Source organism: Pyxicephalus adspersus, chromosome 4, assembly GCF_032062135.1.
Source record: "Pyxicephalus adspersus chromosome 4, UCB_Pads_2.0, whole genome shotgun sequence".
In the NCBI taxonomy this organism is placed as follows: domain Eukaryota; kingdom Metazoa; phylum Chordata; class Amphibia; order Anura; family Pyxicephalidae; genus Pyxicephalus; species Pyxicephalus adspersus.
In genome coordinates this window covers 71332944-71352823 of record NC_092861.1, presented here as the reverse complement: position 1 = coordinate 71352823, position 19880 = coordinate 71332944, and the positions used below count along the sequence as shown (strand labels likewise).

Below are 19880 nucleotides of genomic sequence, written 5' to 3'. Positions count from 1 at the left end.
TTGATATTTTTTCCATCTATTCTTATTCTGGTGGCAATGAAAACATTTATAATTCTCCATTGCTTTTTTGGCTTCTGATGCTAATGATGCCAATTTCTCAGACTTACTACTTTAATGTGCACAGCACTAGAAAAGCTACCATTTCTTTTTGTGATAGTGTGTGCCGACTCATTCAGTTTCATGCAATTTATTTACATAGGAATATAAACTAGACACTCCCTGAAAAATCTATCAGAAGAAAGAATAAAAAGAAGCAAGAAAACTGTGGTGCTGTGTAAAGAATTTTCTGTTATCAATAGAGAGACTAGTGATAATCTAATATTGAAAATTCTAAATCTTACAGCATATTGGACATGTCCTGATTTCAGACACAACATAACTGTTGTGACTGGAATGTAACTTTCTGCAGCTGTGAGTTATTGGAGAGTTCAAGGAGTGCTTGGATAGTTTACCCAGGTCTGGCCAATTGTAGATTACTTTGCCTCTTATATTTGTGTTACTTGGTGTTAGGAGATGCTCATCTGTCCGATGACTGTGTGGCATCGCAGTATAAAACACTGTTTATTCTGTCCAGCTATGTTATTTGCAGCAGCAAGGAGAACTAAGATAGCAGAAGCCCTTGCTTACCTTTACCTGTTCAGTCTGATGTATTTTATCGGCATCCCCGGCACCACTCTCTGAGACTGTGCATGTCTGAAAGGGATTTTACAGGCAATCAGCTCCTGACTCAATTCTGCACTGCCATTAGCTGCTGGGACTTTATAGCCTATCTGCTCCCAGTCACCAGTGCCTGTTGTAGCGTTTAGCTGGGCTAATCTGTGCTGAAGTGAGTTTCATCTGATATACCTTTGCCTGTTTCTGCTGCCTGGACCGGCCTTTGCCTGTGACCCTGTCTCCTTTTGTGCTTTGCCCCTGTGTACTTCGTCTGGTGGATGGATTATCTGTTATGATCCCTGGCTCTGAATTCTGGACTTGTCTATTGGAATCTTGGTACTTCTATCTGTGGGCTCCTGGTCTGCTGCCAGCCCATCTCCAGACACCATCCCTTGTGCAGTACGTCCTGGGGCAACCGAGTGCTGGGAGACGCAACCAGTCTCCCCAGGCTGAGTGGGGGCTTACTAAAGGTGAAGACAGCGGTGTTAGATTGGGGGACTGGTGTCTGGTGAGGACTGGTGCTGACCAGGGCCTTACACATGGACTTAGGCTACATACACACGTCAGATGACTTTTGTCTGATTATTGTTTCAGGGCTAGTATCGGATGAGATTCTGGTCTGTGTACAGCGGCCCTCCAACATCAATAATGGATCCATCGTGGTAGATTCACGAACCACGAGCTACAAGCGACCGCCATGGCAGTGATGGGGAGAGAGTGCAGTGGGGTGCCACTCGCTCATTCTCTCCTCTCCATAGAGCAGAATGGTGCTGTATGTACAACGCTCGTTCATGCGACCTTCAGTCTTTTGTCGTTGGAAAGGATTGTGAAAGATGATTTTGAATTCAGAAGAATACCATTTCAACTGACTTGTTTAATATAAATGACGGTGGATTAAAATTCACACTATAATGAATGCAATTTGTAGTAAATATTTATAATCTAACTATATATAACTAACATATAAAATGATCACAAAATTTTCACTTCATCATTTAATTATTATACCAATCTTTTAATCTATTATGCTCCAAAATTCTATCAAATATAAATAGTGGAAATGTTTACAGACTGATCAAGTTTCTTTTGATTCTACACTTGATTTTAACCACTTTTAGTTGATCAAATTAGGATTAGATATATGACTAAAACTATCAAATGGACTGTTTAAGTGATGGGCCATTTGGTCCCTGTAAGGACATCCTTAGTCACGTATAGTGCATCCACCTTTTCCTGGAACAATAGATGCACATAGGTGTATTCAGCACACTTCTACATTATTCATTATGTGCTATGTCCCGAAGGAATTCTGCGGCCTGCTCCGTGTACTCGCTTTAACAAAGTAAGGATTGTAGAGCTGCACATCGCCTTTCCATCTGAACGTAGCCTGCAGATTAACAGTTCCACATCCAGGCAAAAAATGATGACATGGCGTGATGGAAATAGTATTCTAAAAGTTTACAGCCTACAAATAAAGTTAGGCAAGGAATAAAAGCAAAGGAAGCTTTGCAAGCTGAAGCGAGCTCAGCAGTTTATCTTACTGGCAGTGACTCAGCACTTCCCTCCTCCTGTCCTTTAGTGTCACACAATCTGTCAGCTGATCCTCACAGCTCTGCCAGTGCTAACAGCAGACAACACACACCTAGCATTATAACAACTCACAAAAGAGAAAGCACCAGTGCAGTTGGTATTTGCTGCAGCCAAACAATTCACAAGCATTGCTTTAATCTCTGGACCAGTACCAGCCATGTCTTCTCAGGTGGGAAACAAGGATCAACAAGTGGAGGAGCAGGATGACACCTTCACATACACCAGGAAGAGAGGCTATGATATAACCCGGGACCCACACCTTAACAAGGTAATGAGGACTGACATGGGTTTGTAAAACACTGCAGGCCCCAGTAGTGGAGTGTATGTGGAAGCACAAGTATCTGTGGACCTGGCCTTCTGCTAGCTTGTGGTTTTAATATATTCATAAGTATACCTACACAGATAATAGCCATTTGTTTGCCATGCTTGCTTATATATCCTTATCAGGGGTGCAGTGGGGTGGGCACGCCGTGCCCTCCATTTTTTCATTTCTGCTCCCAGACCCCCGTATAGGCTCTCCGTGCGCGCTCGCCATGGATAGCCTTCACTATTACCTGTCTCCTCTTCTGTTTTATGACTACATCCTGATCCTTTTGTTATTTATGTTCAGAAGAATGACATTATTTGCTTTCTGTATTTTTATAGGGTGACACATTCAGCATTTCTTTTTTTGAAAAATGTAATTTTTATTGAGTTTTTCCAAATATTTAACAAAAAGTAACAACAAGTATGATGCAGCCAAGAAATACAAAGTAATATTTAAATAATAACCTGGAATAAAAAACATATAGATGACTCTTGTAAAAAATTACAGTAAAAAGTAGAATACATTCAGCATTTCTAAGTAGAGTTTATTCCTTTACCTTCATTCAGTTTTCCTTAACAAAAACCTGAAAGAAAAAGCATACTTATGGCTGAAATTCAATGGAAATTTTTGCTCTGCCATTTGCAGATACACGCTCCAATGCATATATGTCAAAGTGTCTGTGAGCTTTTCTTAACATTTTAATAAGTGCAGCATGTGGACAATTTGTAGCACCTTGGTGTGCAGAATGCTTAGAGGGAGCAAATAATGTCAAAATGGTTTACAGTATAAAGTTTGTAAACCTGTAAGTGCATGATAAAGGAATTACATTTTCATAATGTCACTATAAATGTATTCATGAAGGTTGAAGGTGCAGAAGCAGTTTGAGCATGCGTTGTCTATTCTGCAATCACTTTAGTACTGTATCATAAAATAATTCTGTATTATATTTATCTATGTATTTGTTTGGAAAAAAAATATTAGGCCTGTTCTTTTTAGCACCTTTACCTGGTTCTCTTCTAGGTTCAGGATCTTTAGCCATCTTGACAGGCCAGGCCGGAGTGATGTAACTTCTGCACCTGTGCACAGTTCATTCATTCCCAGCAGCCAGCTATGCCGGAATCATACACTGTGCATTCACAGCTCAGCATACAGTATATAGAAGAACAGGCAGGAAATCTTGTTTATTGTAATATTGCCTGGCCCTCCTGCAATAAAGAACCTGCCTACTTGACATATTAAAAAATTAGGTTTAGCTCAACTTTAATAATGACTTAGATTATGTGCCAGGGTATATTATAACAAAAATAAACAGCTTGCTTTGATAGTGACAGGGAAATAAATTATAGTAACATGATTCTTTAAGCAGCTGTGATTTCAAATATGTAGGCATAAAAAGTCTCTGTGCTATCTTTATGCCTGAGGTCTGACAGGACTGCTTTGTGATACCTGGAGTGCAACGCAACAGGTATCTCTCCCCTCCTTTATTTCACTGGGTGTGAATTGAATGGAGTGCATTAACTCATACACTTAGATGAATAAGAAGTAGGTAAGCACTATGAATGAGTTACTACATCAGTGCTGCATTGTGCGCATTCCTGAAATGATTTCCGTAAAACTTATATGTTACTGGTACACATCTCCCTCAACCACAATCAGAGTACCTTACTGGCATTTGTTATGCATTGAACTAATTTTTAATCTTCTCAGTTTTTTATGTGTATTTTTAGAATATACATATTAATATATGTACTAACATCATGGAGAAATATCAATCTACTACACCAGCATACAGATTATTAAAGCGGATTTAAACAAAAAATTTTACTTTACATAAAAGGGTAGACCCTTTATACAAAATAAAAATTACCTTCTTTTTTTGGGAGGGGGTTTAAAACGCTTTTTTTAAAAAAAAAAAGAGTAAAGCCCCTCCTCTTTCTCTCTTGATCGCCGCCATTGCCTGATGCTGGAGCACAGGCATGCTCAGAATGTGCCCTTTATTCAATGGAGGGAAAAAATGCTGATCTCAAGCATGTGCAGTGAGATCGATACTCTTCTCTTCCCCATCTAATTCACTCGGGGATATAGGAGGATACCGGGATGACGTGGGACCTGATCCAAGAAACCTCAGGATGGATGGACGAATCTGAGAAAGTAAAGTTGAGTGTTTTTTTTTGTTCACTTTACTTACGAATTATGTTATGCAGATATAGGAGGTTGTAGAATCACTTCCAGGATTCAAGAGAAGTGTGCTCCTGCAGACATAATACAGGAGGACCAGATTTACAAATGTGGAGCTTAGTTCACCTAAACTGAGTAACTGTTCTGCACTGCAAAGTGGCAAACAGCTGAAAAGGTGATGGGCAGGGTGAAAAAACACCATTGCTCCCCATTGTGGCCTATTGTGTTCTTCACTTTCAAAGTCATCACTACTTTATAAATATGGTGAACAAAAAGATTCACCAAAATGTACAGAGCAATTGCAGTGGTGCAGTATTCATACAATCAGAGTAAATATGCACATTTTATGGAGATTGTTGTCTTTTTTAAATATCTGAACAGGCAAATATTATATATTATTTCAAAGAGTGATAAGGGTGATTTACTTGAACAAATATCAGACAAGGTGTGTTTATTCTCCTAATCTAAAATTAAATGTAGATTTGTCAATTGAAAAAGTAAGCACACCCTGACCCTGATTCACCACTTAAATGAAATTAAAATGTATGTTCTTTTGTGTCATTAACAAAACATATGTTTTACATTAAATGTCAGGTGTTGGAACCCCCTTAGACAGTATACAGTAGTAAGCTTGGCATTTTTTTACCTAGAATATCCAGCATCGCAAGTTGTTCTTTGTGCTTTTGGCATGTGAGGTGTCATCATAGCAAGATCAAAAGAATTATCTAAGGCTCTTAGAAAGAGATTTGTGTATGCCTAAAAACGTATTTGAGTGGCATTGATTTCAAATGACATTTAATTTGTTCCAGATTGGCCAACCTATAAGATTCAAGGCAATATTTGACCTATGACCTTGGCTATTTGACCCTAAAAAAAGTCTCCAAGAACAATAAAATTATATTGCAGGATCTGCAGGTAGCTGTTGTTACAGTTGGTGTCAAAGTGCATGCATCCACTAATAGAGAGAGAAAGATTGCACAACTGCTGCTCACAAAGAACGGTACAGAAAGACTACAGTTTTCCATGGAACATATAGCCAAAAACCAGGCTATCTGCAACAAAGTGCTATAGACTGATAAGAATAAAGCTGTTTATCTACAGTGATAGTAAACATGTTGGCTCTTATCAAATACATAATTTCAACAAAGATTACCCATACCAACTTTAAAGCATGGCGATGAAAATGTAATACCTTGATGTTGGCTGCTTTAGGGTCTGGGCAGCTTGCAGCCATCAAGTCAAAGGTTAAAGTGGAAAGTAATTTTCCAAACTATGTTTATCCAAGCACATTAGCAAGTCCAAATAAAAAATAATTTAGAGGTACACACTGGTCTTGTCTAAGTCTCATGGGACTACTGGGTACACTTTACATTTTCTACATCATTACATCTATTTATATTTTTATTGAGTAATTTTTAAAAAAAAAAGGCCTACAGTGCCTACAGATAAAAGTTTATTACCGTTTCAACAACGATATAATGTCATTATATTATAAAGATATTAATTGTTTCAATTAATTGAAATCTACAATAATGTACATAGGGTGGCACAGTATGTACAACCACCATTGTTTATGATATGGTGCACTGTACGCTCTAATGTTACCTTTAGCCCTTCTGCCATCCTCACTGTTTGTCCTTTCTTACAGTGTACTGACCTTAGTCAGATTTTTTAGTGAGATATTTAGTCACATAACAAGGTCACTAGATGTCTGTTAATTGATGGAAAACAGGCTTATTGAACTGCACAGAAGTGACATAAGAGAATAGACTTCACCAGTAGTTTAAAGTAGACCTTCAAACTCACCTGTTTCTTTCCCATCTGCTTCTGCCTATGGTGCTAGGTAGAAAACTGTACGTCTTTTTTTATCCCTCGCTCTATATTGAAGAATATTGCACCAGGCACAGTTCCTGTTCTTGTGACACCCAGGCATGGAACAGGAAGCAAACACTCCCCTCCCCCATGGCTACAGAAGGTGTCAGTCAAAACTACTGGATCATCTGTAAGGCACACACCTTTTATTCTTGTTTCCCATCCTCTCCCAGTACCAACTAAATACTAGTTGACATAGTACTCAGAGTAGTGTCAAATGCATGTTATCTGCATGTTGTTTCCTGAATTCTGTGTCTTTTGTCCACATTCTGTTCTGGTCTCATTTACTAAAACTTCTAATTATTATCCAGAGATCATTTTTTATACTCTTTTTAAGGTCTAATAGGCGGGGATGATGTGCAACCCCTGAACCATATTAGCTGTTTGATAAAAATTATTTCCTTGGACACCTCATACCAAGCAGTTCTTTTCATGAGGTCTGACTACCAGGTAAGATATGGACAGGGATGGTTGAAGAGAAACTGGGCCCTGGGCAAATGTGAAGTTGGGCCCTTTATCGGACAGCATTCCAACTCTCTGCAGCTTTAATGCTAGTTGGGACCCTAAACAATTGCTCAGATTTCCCTACTTTGAAACCAGCCCTGCTTAGGAATGGCAACTTCCATCCAAAGTTCTACAGAGCCTCAAGGCTCTACCACGTAGAACTAAAAAGTTTGTTTTGTCTACATGAACCATAAATACTGAAGCCCCTCCCTGTTTGTTTATGGGAAAACCTCAATTACACATACTCTCTAGAAATTTGCCAGTGCCTACTCAGTGCTCATCCACACTATACAATACTGCTCTAAAAGATGTGGTTTGATTATGTGTTAGAAACTTGGGGGAAGTACCCCTAGTACCTAGTACCTAGGACACAATGATCAGAGACCCCCAGTGAATTGTAATGTAACTGTAATGGAAATACATAGCAAGTATACATCAGCATAGCTAGCAATTGCTGGGTTGTGAACATCTTTCTGCATATCTTGTAGTTTTTAAACAAAATACACATCCAGAATACACAAAGCCATGCCTATAATAAATCACTGTACTGTTGTGTTTTTGTCTGCTGACGCGTAAGAGTATTTATTGGGCTCTGTGTGCACGTAAAGGGGAGATGCTGTATCATCACTGACTTCCCCAGTCCTATCTAGTAACACAGCACAAACTACATGAACCGTGCATTTACAACAAATACATGTTCACAGTACACATTCTTCCCTGTATTCCTCCATTTATTCAACATCAATTACAGAAGGGCTGGTGAGGACTTGTTTGCTTATGTTATGTTAGCAATCCTCATCAAAATATACTACAGAACCTCCTTTCAAGAAGAAATTTGTGCAGCCCTGCAGTGTGCAGTGGTTATTTTCTGATTAGATTGAGCAATTCCTTTATGCTTATGTGAGTGTAGTAAACTACTGTTATGGGAACTTCCTTTTTTTTCGTACAAGTGTTTTCTAAAACTGAAAGTTCATTTAAAAAGTGATATGTTTGTAGTTTTGTTCTTATGCTACAAATTATTTTGTGATACAAAATAATTTGGGTTATAAAAGACCAGTTTAAAGGCTTTAGTTGACAGAAGAAGATTCATTGTTGGGTGTGCAGTAGTGAGATTTTACCATCAAAAAAGACATTTGCATGTTTAGTGCATCTATCCTTGCAAGGGCCCCTTCTCAATCATCATATTTGTAAAAGAACATTACTAAAATGTGGATTCTTAGTATTCTAAATTGTGTAGCCTGCCTGGTGTCACACTGTGATTCTTTTACAAATTCCCAGGCCTGAACAGCGTTCCTGAAATATTCACAACCCAAACTACTTGCAATCCCATGTATGTGCAAACTGAAGCTACTAAAGAGCTTTCCAGTATTGTAGTACAGAAATGCTACTATGAGATATTTACCACCTACCTTGCATGGACCCCTTCTGTTCCATGTATTTTAATATCGGCCTGTTACCAGTATGGGTTGTTATACTGGTTGTTTGTGGGTGAAAAAGGGGCCCAGTGCAACACTGTCTCAAAAACCAGTCAACATCAATAATGTGAAGCTGACGATGGGGCAAGTGTCTGTCAAAAATGACTGAGATAAAGGTTAAACTATATTTTATAGAAAGGAGCTATAGTAGTTGTTTATGATACACACCATTCTAGCAAACTATGGGCCTGATTTGCTATGGATTTGATAAAGGATTGAAAAACATTTGCAAAATATTAGCAAACTATTTTATGAAATCTATTCCAGGTTTGCTGGTTCGCGCTGGTTCCCCCATGATAATCTATCTTCTCCAGTTTTGGAGAGCTTTAAAAAATCAGGCCCATTATATATTTTACGTAAGGTTGAGATACTTTATTGTAGCTGTCTGATACAACTACATTATAGTAACCATATGACAAGAAGGTTGTTCTATGTGAGTTTGTGGATAATCTAAGATATTAATAAGTAAAAGTAAAGTTCAGTTCCCCTTTCAAATTCGCAAAACAAAGGTTGGCCAGGTTTGCTTTCGGCAAACTATACTAGAAGGACCTTTGCTTATGTAGTTTCAATGATTGACATGAACTTGACCCTTACTAATTCCTTTCTGGGCAAGATAATTTTATGTACCTTAGATAAGAGCTCTTATCTGCTAGCATTGTTCATATTAATGCTGACTTTGGCTTATTTGTATCTTCATTCAGAGTTCAATTACACAATTTAGCAAATTTCACTTCACTAGCTTGGTAAACCTACTATAGTATTATGGTTTCACATATGTTTACCTAGTTAAACCAGCTATTAAAAACAAATTAGATAACTCACTAGAAAAGTAATTTGGGCAGCAATGCATCATATCCTGTCAGTTGTCTTCATTATTTAGTTTTGCAGTAGATACAGTTACTGATGTATTCATCTGTGCAAGTGGCACCATTAAAAAGCTTTCTTTAAAGTATTTTTAATTATTATTATATAATTTAAAGCCACTATGCTGTTACTTTTATTTAAAAGAGAAAATAGGCAGCTCCTGCAAAGCAAGTAGTTAATTTTTACTTGTCGTGCTGCCCAAACTGATAAATTCTGCTGTGTTAAAGAGATCATCTTCTAAATTTAACACTTCTGGTAGTGCTGGATGCATTCTCTTCTGTGCCCTGTACTTTCATCTGCTGGGACTGCTACCTCTATTGAATCATTAGATGTGTTTTACTTTACCGTCACTTTGACATTATTCTACATTTTTAGGTGCCAAAAGACTGAAAAGTAAAAATAATATTTGGAATAGTCTCATACTATAAATAAGCCCCAGAAAGTTGAGGCAGTTTACATGAAAGCTTCTTAAATTTCATATTTTATGAACAACTTTATCACAGCCAATATTTACAAAAAAATTTACGTAGAGTTTATTAGTCTCAGTTGGATGATTTTCTTCTTAAATGATGACTGCAAGTCTCACTTCTGCTGTTGTTTTAAAGGCTGGTATTTAACAAAGTACAATATTTGTTATCACTGTATTTATTGGCTTATGGACTTTCAACATCAATAAAATGTAATCAGGTTAGCACACTGAAACATTCATTTCATAATCCCCAAAGTTTAGCATGACTTTACAGTTTATCCTTTCTCAACTTAACCTGTGATCCTTCTCTTAACCTTTAAACCTAACCCTTGACACAATTTACCTATATAGCCAATTACACATAGCCCATGGATTGGCCTTTCTGATCCGCTAGTCCACCTACTAGAATACCTGATGCATTATAAAAGGGCTGGGAAGCCTTACAGTAAATGTTTGTACTGGGAGTTTTGTGAATCTGTAAACAGGGAACTAACAGACTGTTCTCCCTTTTTAGGCGATTTATTCAACCAACTAAATGAGTTCCTAGGCTGAGCCAAGGCCTATACTATAAACTGTATGTTAGTGCTTTAAGTAGGCTCAACTTTTTTTTTTTTCATTTGTATGCAGTCCATCTTAACAATACCAACTCACAGGGTTATTTACAGGCATCTTTTTGAGGGAGCTGGTTTACAAAATACAAAAGAAAAAATATGTATATAGACCTATATATACTTTTTGGTTGAGAAGGCTATAATAGGATGTCGCACTTCTATGAAATAGACCAAAGACAAAAAAAATAATTAGGATGACATAGATCAAAATAAACCTACTCATTTGGCTTAAAAAACACTTTATTTCACTAGTTTGTGTACTAAAATGAACAAATGAGATGTTTGTCCATAGATGATACAGGCCAGTTTCTAATTGCAATGCTAGCTTTGTATGGGAAAACACATTTAGGTGAGAATGGATCCTTGATTTACAAGGCATGTATCCTGGAACCCCTGGAGGTTTGCCAGGTATTAAGCAAGGAGTAAGGTTATATGTGGTCAGAAATGTTGTAATCGAGCACCGACAAGAGGCCATGACTAGAATCTTCCAGACCCTGTGTTTACTTAAAATACTTTTGTAGTTTGGCCTTGCAGGTGAGACCATTCTGCAACTTTCAGGAGTATGGCATTACTTGGACAAAGTTACGTACACTGTACAAAGGCATTTTTTGAGAACTACCAAACATTACTTGTTCCTTTTGTTTTACAAATTATCTGACTTTTCTTTAAGGGGCCTTTAACTACTAATAACAGACAGAACCATTAAACTGGCCAAAATGTTGTATTGTTCCATTTTAAACTTCACAATTACAAAGTTACAACATTGTTGTCTCTGCCATTGGTTGTGCATTCAGGGTTCTGTCTTCTGCTAGCTGCTTCAGTGTGTGGCCGCTATGTAAAAAAGGAACTCAAGAATTCACCAGTGAAGTTGGTTGAATTATTTGGAAGACTTCACATTATACCCGGAGTCAGATTAGTTCAAGAAAGGAAAGGAGTTTTATTCAGCAGACATCAAATCACACCCAGCTGGCACGGGTAGGGTAAAAAGATGCTGGCTTGCATTTATTTCAAAAATGAAAATATTATTTATTTCAAAAATGTATGTAAACCTTTATTTATTTCAAAACTCTGTAACCTTTCTGTGACATCATTATCTACAATCATAAGATGTCAGTTTTCTCTGCTCTGTCATTGCTCCACTTTGTTCCTAAAGTAGCTCTCTTAGCACTAATACAACTCAAAGTCACTCACATATGTCCTTGGGAAAAGGGGCACCACCAGGTTCAGTTGACCAGTTCCTCACATGAGACTTCCTGTGCTCTCCCAGAACACAGTCTTCCCCAAGCCTCTTGACATACAGGTTTCTTTCAGACTTTTGGCATACAGGCTTCACATAGGCTTTACACAGTCTTCACACAGCCCTCGCTTCCTGAGCCACACCTGGCCTCAGGCTTTAACTTCTTCCAACAATCTGAAATGGCAATTCCATTTTATTGGGGTTTGGCATGTACTCCAGAGTCACATCTGATTCCAGACTTGGGAAAGAGATGGAGTGTTTGGCCCACCCATTCCTTCCAATACACTCCAGACCTAGATCCCAAATATCGTTTTGCAAATCTGCAGCACATCAATTCATTGCGGCAATACTTAGGTCTTTTAATCCCTTTATTAAACAAAATGGAGTACAATGTTCCTATATATCCTTTAATTTTGGTTTAACATTATGCTAAAATAGTTATGTATTCATACCTGGCCAGCTTACATTCTGTTGGAAGCAGGTTAAAAACAATGTGTAGGTGAGTTAAATGAGTTTTCTACCTTAATCCATAGTGCTCTGTCTAAACACTGCAGCTAGATACTACTTATAGACAAACTTTTTTTTTGCATTGTGTAAGAATGAAGCCCTGTCACTTTATATTTTTTGCTGTCTGTATAACATTAGGCAGGTCTCCCTTCCCTATCTACTGGTGATGAAACAGGTATGAAGAGAAATCCCATCTTTACAACTTGTCACCAGAACAAGTGTGCCCGCTGAAAGACTTTCCCTTACTTCTTTCTCTTACTTCAACTCTAAATTTCCCTTTTGTTTCTTGATTGACAACAATGGTCTCCAGGACATAAAAAAGAGAATAAACCCACCAGGGACACAAACAGCATTAGGAACCTGAAAGAGGTTATGATATTTTTACCCTAGTTCTGGCTATACATAAATATTATTGCTAATGCCATTATTTCTTCAATGCCTTTTGTTCATGTGACTATATCATTCTAGACCATGATACAAACAAGTCTTATTTTACTTGAGGCAGTAAAAGAAAAACCCCTCAAGCAGTTGTCCTTTTTTAGTATAGCTGAAGTATCCCGTAGAGAACATTTTACATCTTTCAAAAGAAAACCAACATTCTTGTAAACTGGAATGAAAACTATAATAATTGCAGTATATTTGAGAATTAAAAAACTGAATCAAACTAAACAGCATTTATTCTAAATGCATTGCAAAAAATAATACATAAAAAATAATATTAATTTGAAGTATAATGGTATTTGTACAATATGCACACATTCCTTATTAAAGTTTATAGTAGTACTGTCCTTTAGATATATAGCAGTACTGTCCTTTGGAAATCTTATTGGGAATTTGTCCCCAGTGAAAGCACAATATAAGCATTTATCATGATAATCAATTGCCTTCAATAGTACACTGTACCTTTCTAACATTCTAAGTTTAATTTATGTCTAATGAGTAAGAAAAACAGTATGGAAGCCTTTATCTACAAACTCTTCAAAAAGTGTTAGTAGAAGGAAATACGTCAGGAAAATAGGAAATTAAGGTAAAACAAAAACAGGGGAAACGCTGAAGGAATATTTTTCACTATGAAATGGAACCTTTGTGAGTGTGCAGAGTCCTTGTGAGCGGCACAGTTTAGAATAGGGTCCCTATATAACAGTAAACTTCTATTTTGCACCCTATTTAGACAACAAATCAATTGACTGTATAACTCCCAGCTGTATACACAGGGGAGTAAGTTCCTCAGGCACTTTAGGATATTTTTATCTTGACCCTTGTGGTTGTATATGAATGAAAACATCTGAATTGCTTTTTGTGTACAGTATGAATGCTATATTCTACATCAGGTTCCCTTTAAAGCTAATGAAGTGGTTTAATTTGGACACCTCTATTTTTCTCCTGTCAATAAGTTTGACCTTTCAGTGACTGAGTTGCTGGTTGTAGCATAGCACGTTGTTCTGCAGGTACAGTATACTAAGGCAAGGCCAGATGATACAAAGAGTCTGTTATATTCTGAGCAAGGCATAGTTTAAATAGCCTACCTTCACAGCAATTCAACTTCTCTTATTTTTTCTGACTTGCAAAGTATTACTTTACTTCTTATCTTCACCATTCAGGCTATCATACTTATTGCCAGTATCATGATATCTAATCTTTTCAATATGCTAGCATTACAATCAATGATTTAATTGAAGTTAAGTAAATGGAAGAATAATTTGTTTCTAAGATTACAAAGATTGGGCTCTCCCAGCACCTGCGTACATTCCTATAACTGAAGTATGTCATTTTAAAACAATTATAGTCTTGTGGCAATCTTTGCTGAAAACAGTATGCAATAATGAATTATCAAGACTGATAGCTTAGCCAACCATGGGTAGAAATGTAAAGAGTGCCTTATTCTTACATCCATCTGTACTATAACAAGATTTCTAAAAGGACACATATATAAATAAAGCAATTATATTTTGGTTTATGTTATCATTGCCTATACGATTTTTTAAACTCAGCAACATGTTGAAAATTAATCAAGAAAGTACCAAGGAACCTTTACTAAGATCTGGCGGTGAATTCTCAATTACCTAGAATTAATAATAGTACACTGTTGGCTTTCAAGGTTTAGTATGTATGGTTAAAAAAAAAAAACCTACTACCTGTATATAATATTAGATTTCTTAGTAACACCTGAGAACAATTTATTTGCTGAAAGAATCAAGGTAAAAATGCTAGATATGTATCTGCGCAGGGGAATTTAAAGTAATTTTCCAAAGAATTGCGTGGAATTGATTTTGCTAACTTCCATGGAATTTTAACGGCTTATCTCTAACTGTGATGATGTAGTAAATAACCTTCTATAAAATCATTATTACTTCTGATGATGGGAAAAGTATATAGTCTGGTATAAAGATAATGCAGGGAAAAGCCGCCTCTTTATCTGTGACGCCTATAGGCATGTGCCCATTGGTAAATATAGCCCTACACAAGGGAGAAATGTTTGGATCTGCTACACATCAATCAGGCCCTGGACATTGGACTGTGGGAATGGGTCATAAGGCACATTTCATATTTACCCCCAGAAGCACAGAAAAAAAAGTGTGACTTCAAGCAATATTAGAGGGGCATAGTTTTCTTATGTAATTGCACTTCTCACGTTTACTACAAGTTAAATAAAATAAATATCAGAACAGATCTCCAGTAATATACTGGTCTTCACCCAGCTTAATGTCCCTACCTCCTTTATATAATCAGTACACTGTTATTAGGCAGTCAGTAAAATGTTAATCTTTCTTTTATTTCACAGGAAATTAACTATAGGTCACACTCTTCTACCACCATCTAAGAACTTTATATTCTGAACTCTACTTGATTGTGGATAAATGATCTCCTTGTACATTCTGTACTGTATTAAAAATATAACTTTTTTTTTAGTTATATTTCAGCATGCTGAATTGTTTTGTGTGTTTTATATGGAAGTATTGTCAGTTATGTGTGCCCATTTATACCATACAAACAGTCATCCTGAAACTTTACAGGAGGTTGTATTTATTAAATAAAAGCATGCAAACATCTACGTTGAATAATCAATGAAACACCTGAAACGTTTGGCTTGTTTATGTTGTGTTATTCTAAAAGGGTATCCAGAAAACACTGGTGTGAGATTGCAGCTGGGAAATAATTATATATGAAAGAAATGTTTTTTCAGATCCATATCAGAAAGGGGAGCATGGTCAAGTTTTTTCTAAATTGCCATATCAATGGCCCAGTACAGAATGCTGATATTCATGTAATGTTGTGTTTAAACAAGAAATATTACATTAGACAAGCTGACACACCTAATCCTTGCTAGTAGAGTTTACTTGCAGTTTTCTCTGCACTGCACCTGAATTCCAAGCAGTGTTGTCACCCTCATATAGGCTGGGCCTGTTTATACCACAGGTGATAAGAAGCTGTATAGGACGTTGTCACTGCTGGTTCACATTTTGTAGGCTCAACTGAAGGAGAATTTGTCTTAGTGAGGGAAGTTTTTTTTAAGTTCTTTAAACTACCGAACACCTCACCAATATAACAGAGATGTGGAGGGGACATGTGTTCTGTGGTTCCAACATTCCTGTTGTGACAACACTGCTCCTCCACATATACATTACCCCCTTGTACAGTAAGAATTCTTCTGGCAGGTTCACCAAGCTTTTTTGCATGCTCAGTTCAGAGCTCAGCATCCCCTTTTATGTTGTAACCAGTTGGACAAGCAGATAGGTATTTATTAAGGTCATCTTCTAAACCACAAAAAAGAGTTCCTAGGTGATTATATTTTTTATATTATGCTTTAACATGTGATAGGTATCTGGATAAACATCATGTAACTTGCACAGTTAAAAAGTAGGTTTATGTGGGTAGTTTTTTACAATGCTTTTTATGCGTTCAACTGTATCTTTGTGACATATGGCACCCTTCAAGCTTTATTTTTTTACCCGGTAAAATGGCCAGTAACATACTTTCTTTGAGTAACAGCATTCACTCACCCTTCTGTATCAGAAGAACAGAAATAAAGTATGACTACTGCTCATCCTATAATCTTTATAACATAAAGCGGTGTGTGGCTCTATCGTTCCTGAAGATACCTGAGGGAAATGTAACTGATAACATGTAGTTCAGGTAGAGAGGAAAAGAAGTTATTTCTGGCACGATCTTCAGTTTTGACAAAATACATAATACAGGTATCTTGAAAATCTTGGTGACACATTAAGCAATGTAGGAATTATGTTGCCAATTTTTGACCCTCTAGATCAGTGTTTTCACTTTGTTTTACTGTTTCAACCTGAGTTCCATGGAACCCTAGGGTTCCTTTAGAGATTGCTAGGAGTTCCATGAGCAAAGAGCAGTTTGTACCTCTCAGGTTAGTTTAGGTGACATCAATGATCTTTTTGGCTATCTGAAAGGGTGACATTCTTCCCACTGACCTGCAATGTAAGAAGCATTCTTCCTACTGACCACCACACTAATGTACTGTGAGCTGTGAATACAGGGATTATAGGGGTTCCCTGAAGACATGAAAGTTTTTTAAAGGGTCCCCCACATGTTTAAATGGTTGATATTCGTAATGTCAGCTGATCCTGACATGTAAGTCTTCTAATATATGTGGAAACTATTGAGCAGTTTCAAAGGATATTGACTTTTGTCTGATAGGTTAAGTATCCTAATATTACCATTAGTACCAGAATTCAGACATTTCTGATTAGCAATGAGTTTATTCCAAACTGCCTGTATTCACTGTGCTTATCAGGAATACATCCCACCAATTAAATCATGCCATTTTACCTTTGCCTAATAATAATAACACCCACCCAAATTATTCCTTGGTATGCATTTTGTATTACATATTATACTGTAGCTCATTATAGAGCTGAAGTTGAGTTTTTACCCCTTCTTCCTCTGGTGGGCTCCAGGTACCCCAGTCAGATGACCAGTTTAGACCTTTGTAGAGGTAAATACTGAACTGTGTAAATCTTTTTATAAGGGTGGCTCTCTATTACCATCTAGTGGACATGCATATAACTGATTTTTTTTTCATTGATACACTTGTTCAGGTATTTAAATTGACAGATTCTGTATAAACACATTTTTACATTTCTGTTTGTTGTTCAAACCGTAAATGAAGCTTTCAAACTTTTAAAGACATATGGGAAACTGAGGATAAAGGAGAGGGAAAGGGATGGATGGGGAAAGCAATCAATAGGAAAGAAGAAGGTAACGGAAAGTGAGGAAATATTATCCCAGGGAAGGTCCATATGTCCTGCTCTATATAATTTATTTTATAAAGATTTATCACTCAGGTCTACATGCCTGAGGGTATTATTATGTGTTTCCAACTTTCCTGGTAAATGTTTACTTTTAGATATAGATATAGATTCATATAGAATGTTTGAAGAGTGAGCACTGATGATATCATAACATGACTTTAGGGGCACATGACCTGGACCTTGCCACTAAAGAGGGGGCAGAGGAGTCCCCAAACTTATTGTCACTCAGATAACCAGTAGGAGAAGAAGGGTGGGGCCGGAGGTTCTGGGCTTTAGGGCTGTCTGTTTGTATCAGTCCATGCTCCATGAGGTGTAGTCCAAACCACAAGCATGTAGAGGTTATACCAGAGCTCCAGTGCTCCCAGCAAGGCATAGTAGCTACCCCATAGGTGCAAACCTTATAAGCTGAAAAATGAGAACAATTGTAGCCTGTGTAAAAAATGGGGACAACAAATGAAAGGCAGATGGGGTACAGTATACCACAATATATATAAATATATATATATATATATATATATATATAAAGTATATATTTAAATACAGGTTTTAAAACAATTTAACAGAATTTAAGAAATAATATGTGTGAATTGTGTGAAAAAAACCTCTAAAGTTCTAAAAGTTGCTTAGTTGCAAAAAAAGATCAGCAGCATGTCTATGTCTCATATAGGCATCCCATCGCAGGCAGCTCTGAATCATTTTTTTGTGCACTTGCAAATGTGAATCTTTTTTTTTTTTCCTTAAACGGTGCTGTGCATTGACAATATATATGCTCTGCAGTTCTAAAACCATGTTGCCCTGTTAACACGCTGGAATTTACATGACTCCTTCCCTTCATGTCCCTAAAGAAAAATGCTAATCTAATGTAGAAAGCCTATTCTTTGGACTTTCTGGCTTGCTGGGGAAACTCATTTGCATACCAAGGATTTAGGCAGAACTCAGCAGGTTATTTATGTTTTAGCAGTAACTGGGATTCTTTTTTTGTGATTAACAGAAAGTTTACCCCTTGCAAAGGAAGTTTTCTGCTAATGTCCATACATAAAGGAAAACATTGCTAACAGCCCCTTCCTCCTTTTTTGTAGTACATGGAGGTTTCCCAATAAATCCAATGGTATACATTAAAGCTCCGACTTACATTATTGTCAGGATGAAACAAAATCATGGTAACCTTTAGAGTTATTTGAAGCCAGGACATGACTTCATTTGGATCCATACTTTTGGATGGACTGAGATTATTTTCACCTCCTAGCTTTACTCACACCTACAATGAATGCAGGTGTGAGGTTAGATAGCAGTTTTTCTGTCATATGTGTACATTAGTAAGGCATTCAGCAATGAATATAGGAAACAAGCCAAGGTAAAGTGATTATCACTTTGATTATTATTAGTCATTAATATTTTGGGTGAGATGTAATAACACATTTCTATTATTTGATTGCAGAAACGTTAGGGGCATTTCAGACTTGGGGTAAGCCACAATATTTTGCCACTGCTTCAACCCTTGTCCCCAGCTTTCCCAATCAAGTAAATTGTAAAGGCTGGGATCCATTTTTTACATGCCCCTGCATGCAACTGCAGCTGTGGTAGATCACAGCTTGGTTCCGACAACTCCAAGACAAATGTGCTTTCTTAAGATTTTTCCTATGTAGCTGTTCCAGGAGACCATTACTGTGCATAATATTTAGAAATATAAAACAAATATATTCTGTATGGTTTGACAGAGTATCAGCCATTACCAGCAGTCCCTGACCCCCAAAGGAAATAAGACTGTCATTTCCCCATCATAGCCACAAAACAGATATACTAGTGAAGGTTTTTGGTTGTAAGCCAATAAATCTACCATTTTACTGAGAGAAATGTAGATCATTAACAAATCAAATAAATATATAACAAAACTACAAACCTAGCGACTGTGGTAGAATGTGAACCCTAAATCTCATTTATACAAGGTAAGACTGCTGACCATCATGGTAATATGTATACTGCATTATGGGATGCCTATCTACCAGGCAGCATGTAACTGCAGTTTAATTATGGGCATCTGGAGTACATTGTACATAGGTATAAAATAGTTTATACAGTTTATGGCTCAGTTTGGCTTAGCAGCTGGCTAATAGAGTGAATCACCCTCATAGTTTATAGCCCATTCGGTGTACTTTAGACTTGTGGGATAAAACAGATGAGTAATGTCTCAAGAAAATCAGCTGAGATGTGCATATATGCTGGAATTCTAAATCAATTTATGTCTTGCTCATGATTTATGTTTTTAATAAACTTTCTTTTATTTGGTCAAGAATTTGCTAGCACTTATGTTTATCTTCATTTAAAGTGAACAT

At 37.0% G+C, this 19880-nt stretch overlaps 1 protein-coding gene and 1 long non-coding RNA gene across 2 annotated transcripts in view; one reads left to right on the top strand and one right to left on the bottom strand.

Moving 5' to 3' along the window:
- LOC140328760 (uncharacterized) overlaps window positions 1-6603 on the bottom strand; it is a 32366-nt gene extending 25763 nt beyond the window's left edge. Inside the window, exon 1 of the long non-coding RNA XR_011920347.1 lies at window positions 6536-6603. This is a non-coding gene — a long non-coding RNA (uncharacterized lncRNA). The remainder of the gene's footprint in view (window positions 1-6535) is intronic.
- The window catches only part of ME1 (malic enzyme 1), a 133240-nt gene continuing 115613 nt past the window's right edge, over window positions 2254-19880 (top strand). The window contains exon 1 of the mRNA XM_072408583.1: window positions 2254-2512. Coding sequence (XP_072264684.1) covers window positions 2402-2512 — 111 coding nt within the window. The 5' untranslated portion in view covers window positions 2254-2401. The remainder of the gene's footprint in view (window positions 2513-19880) is intronic.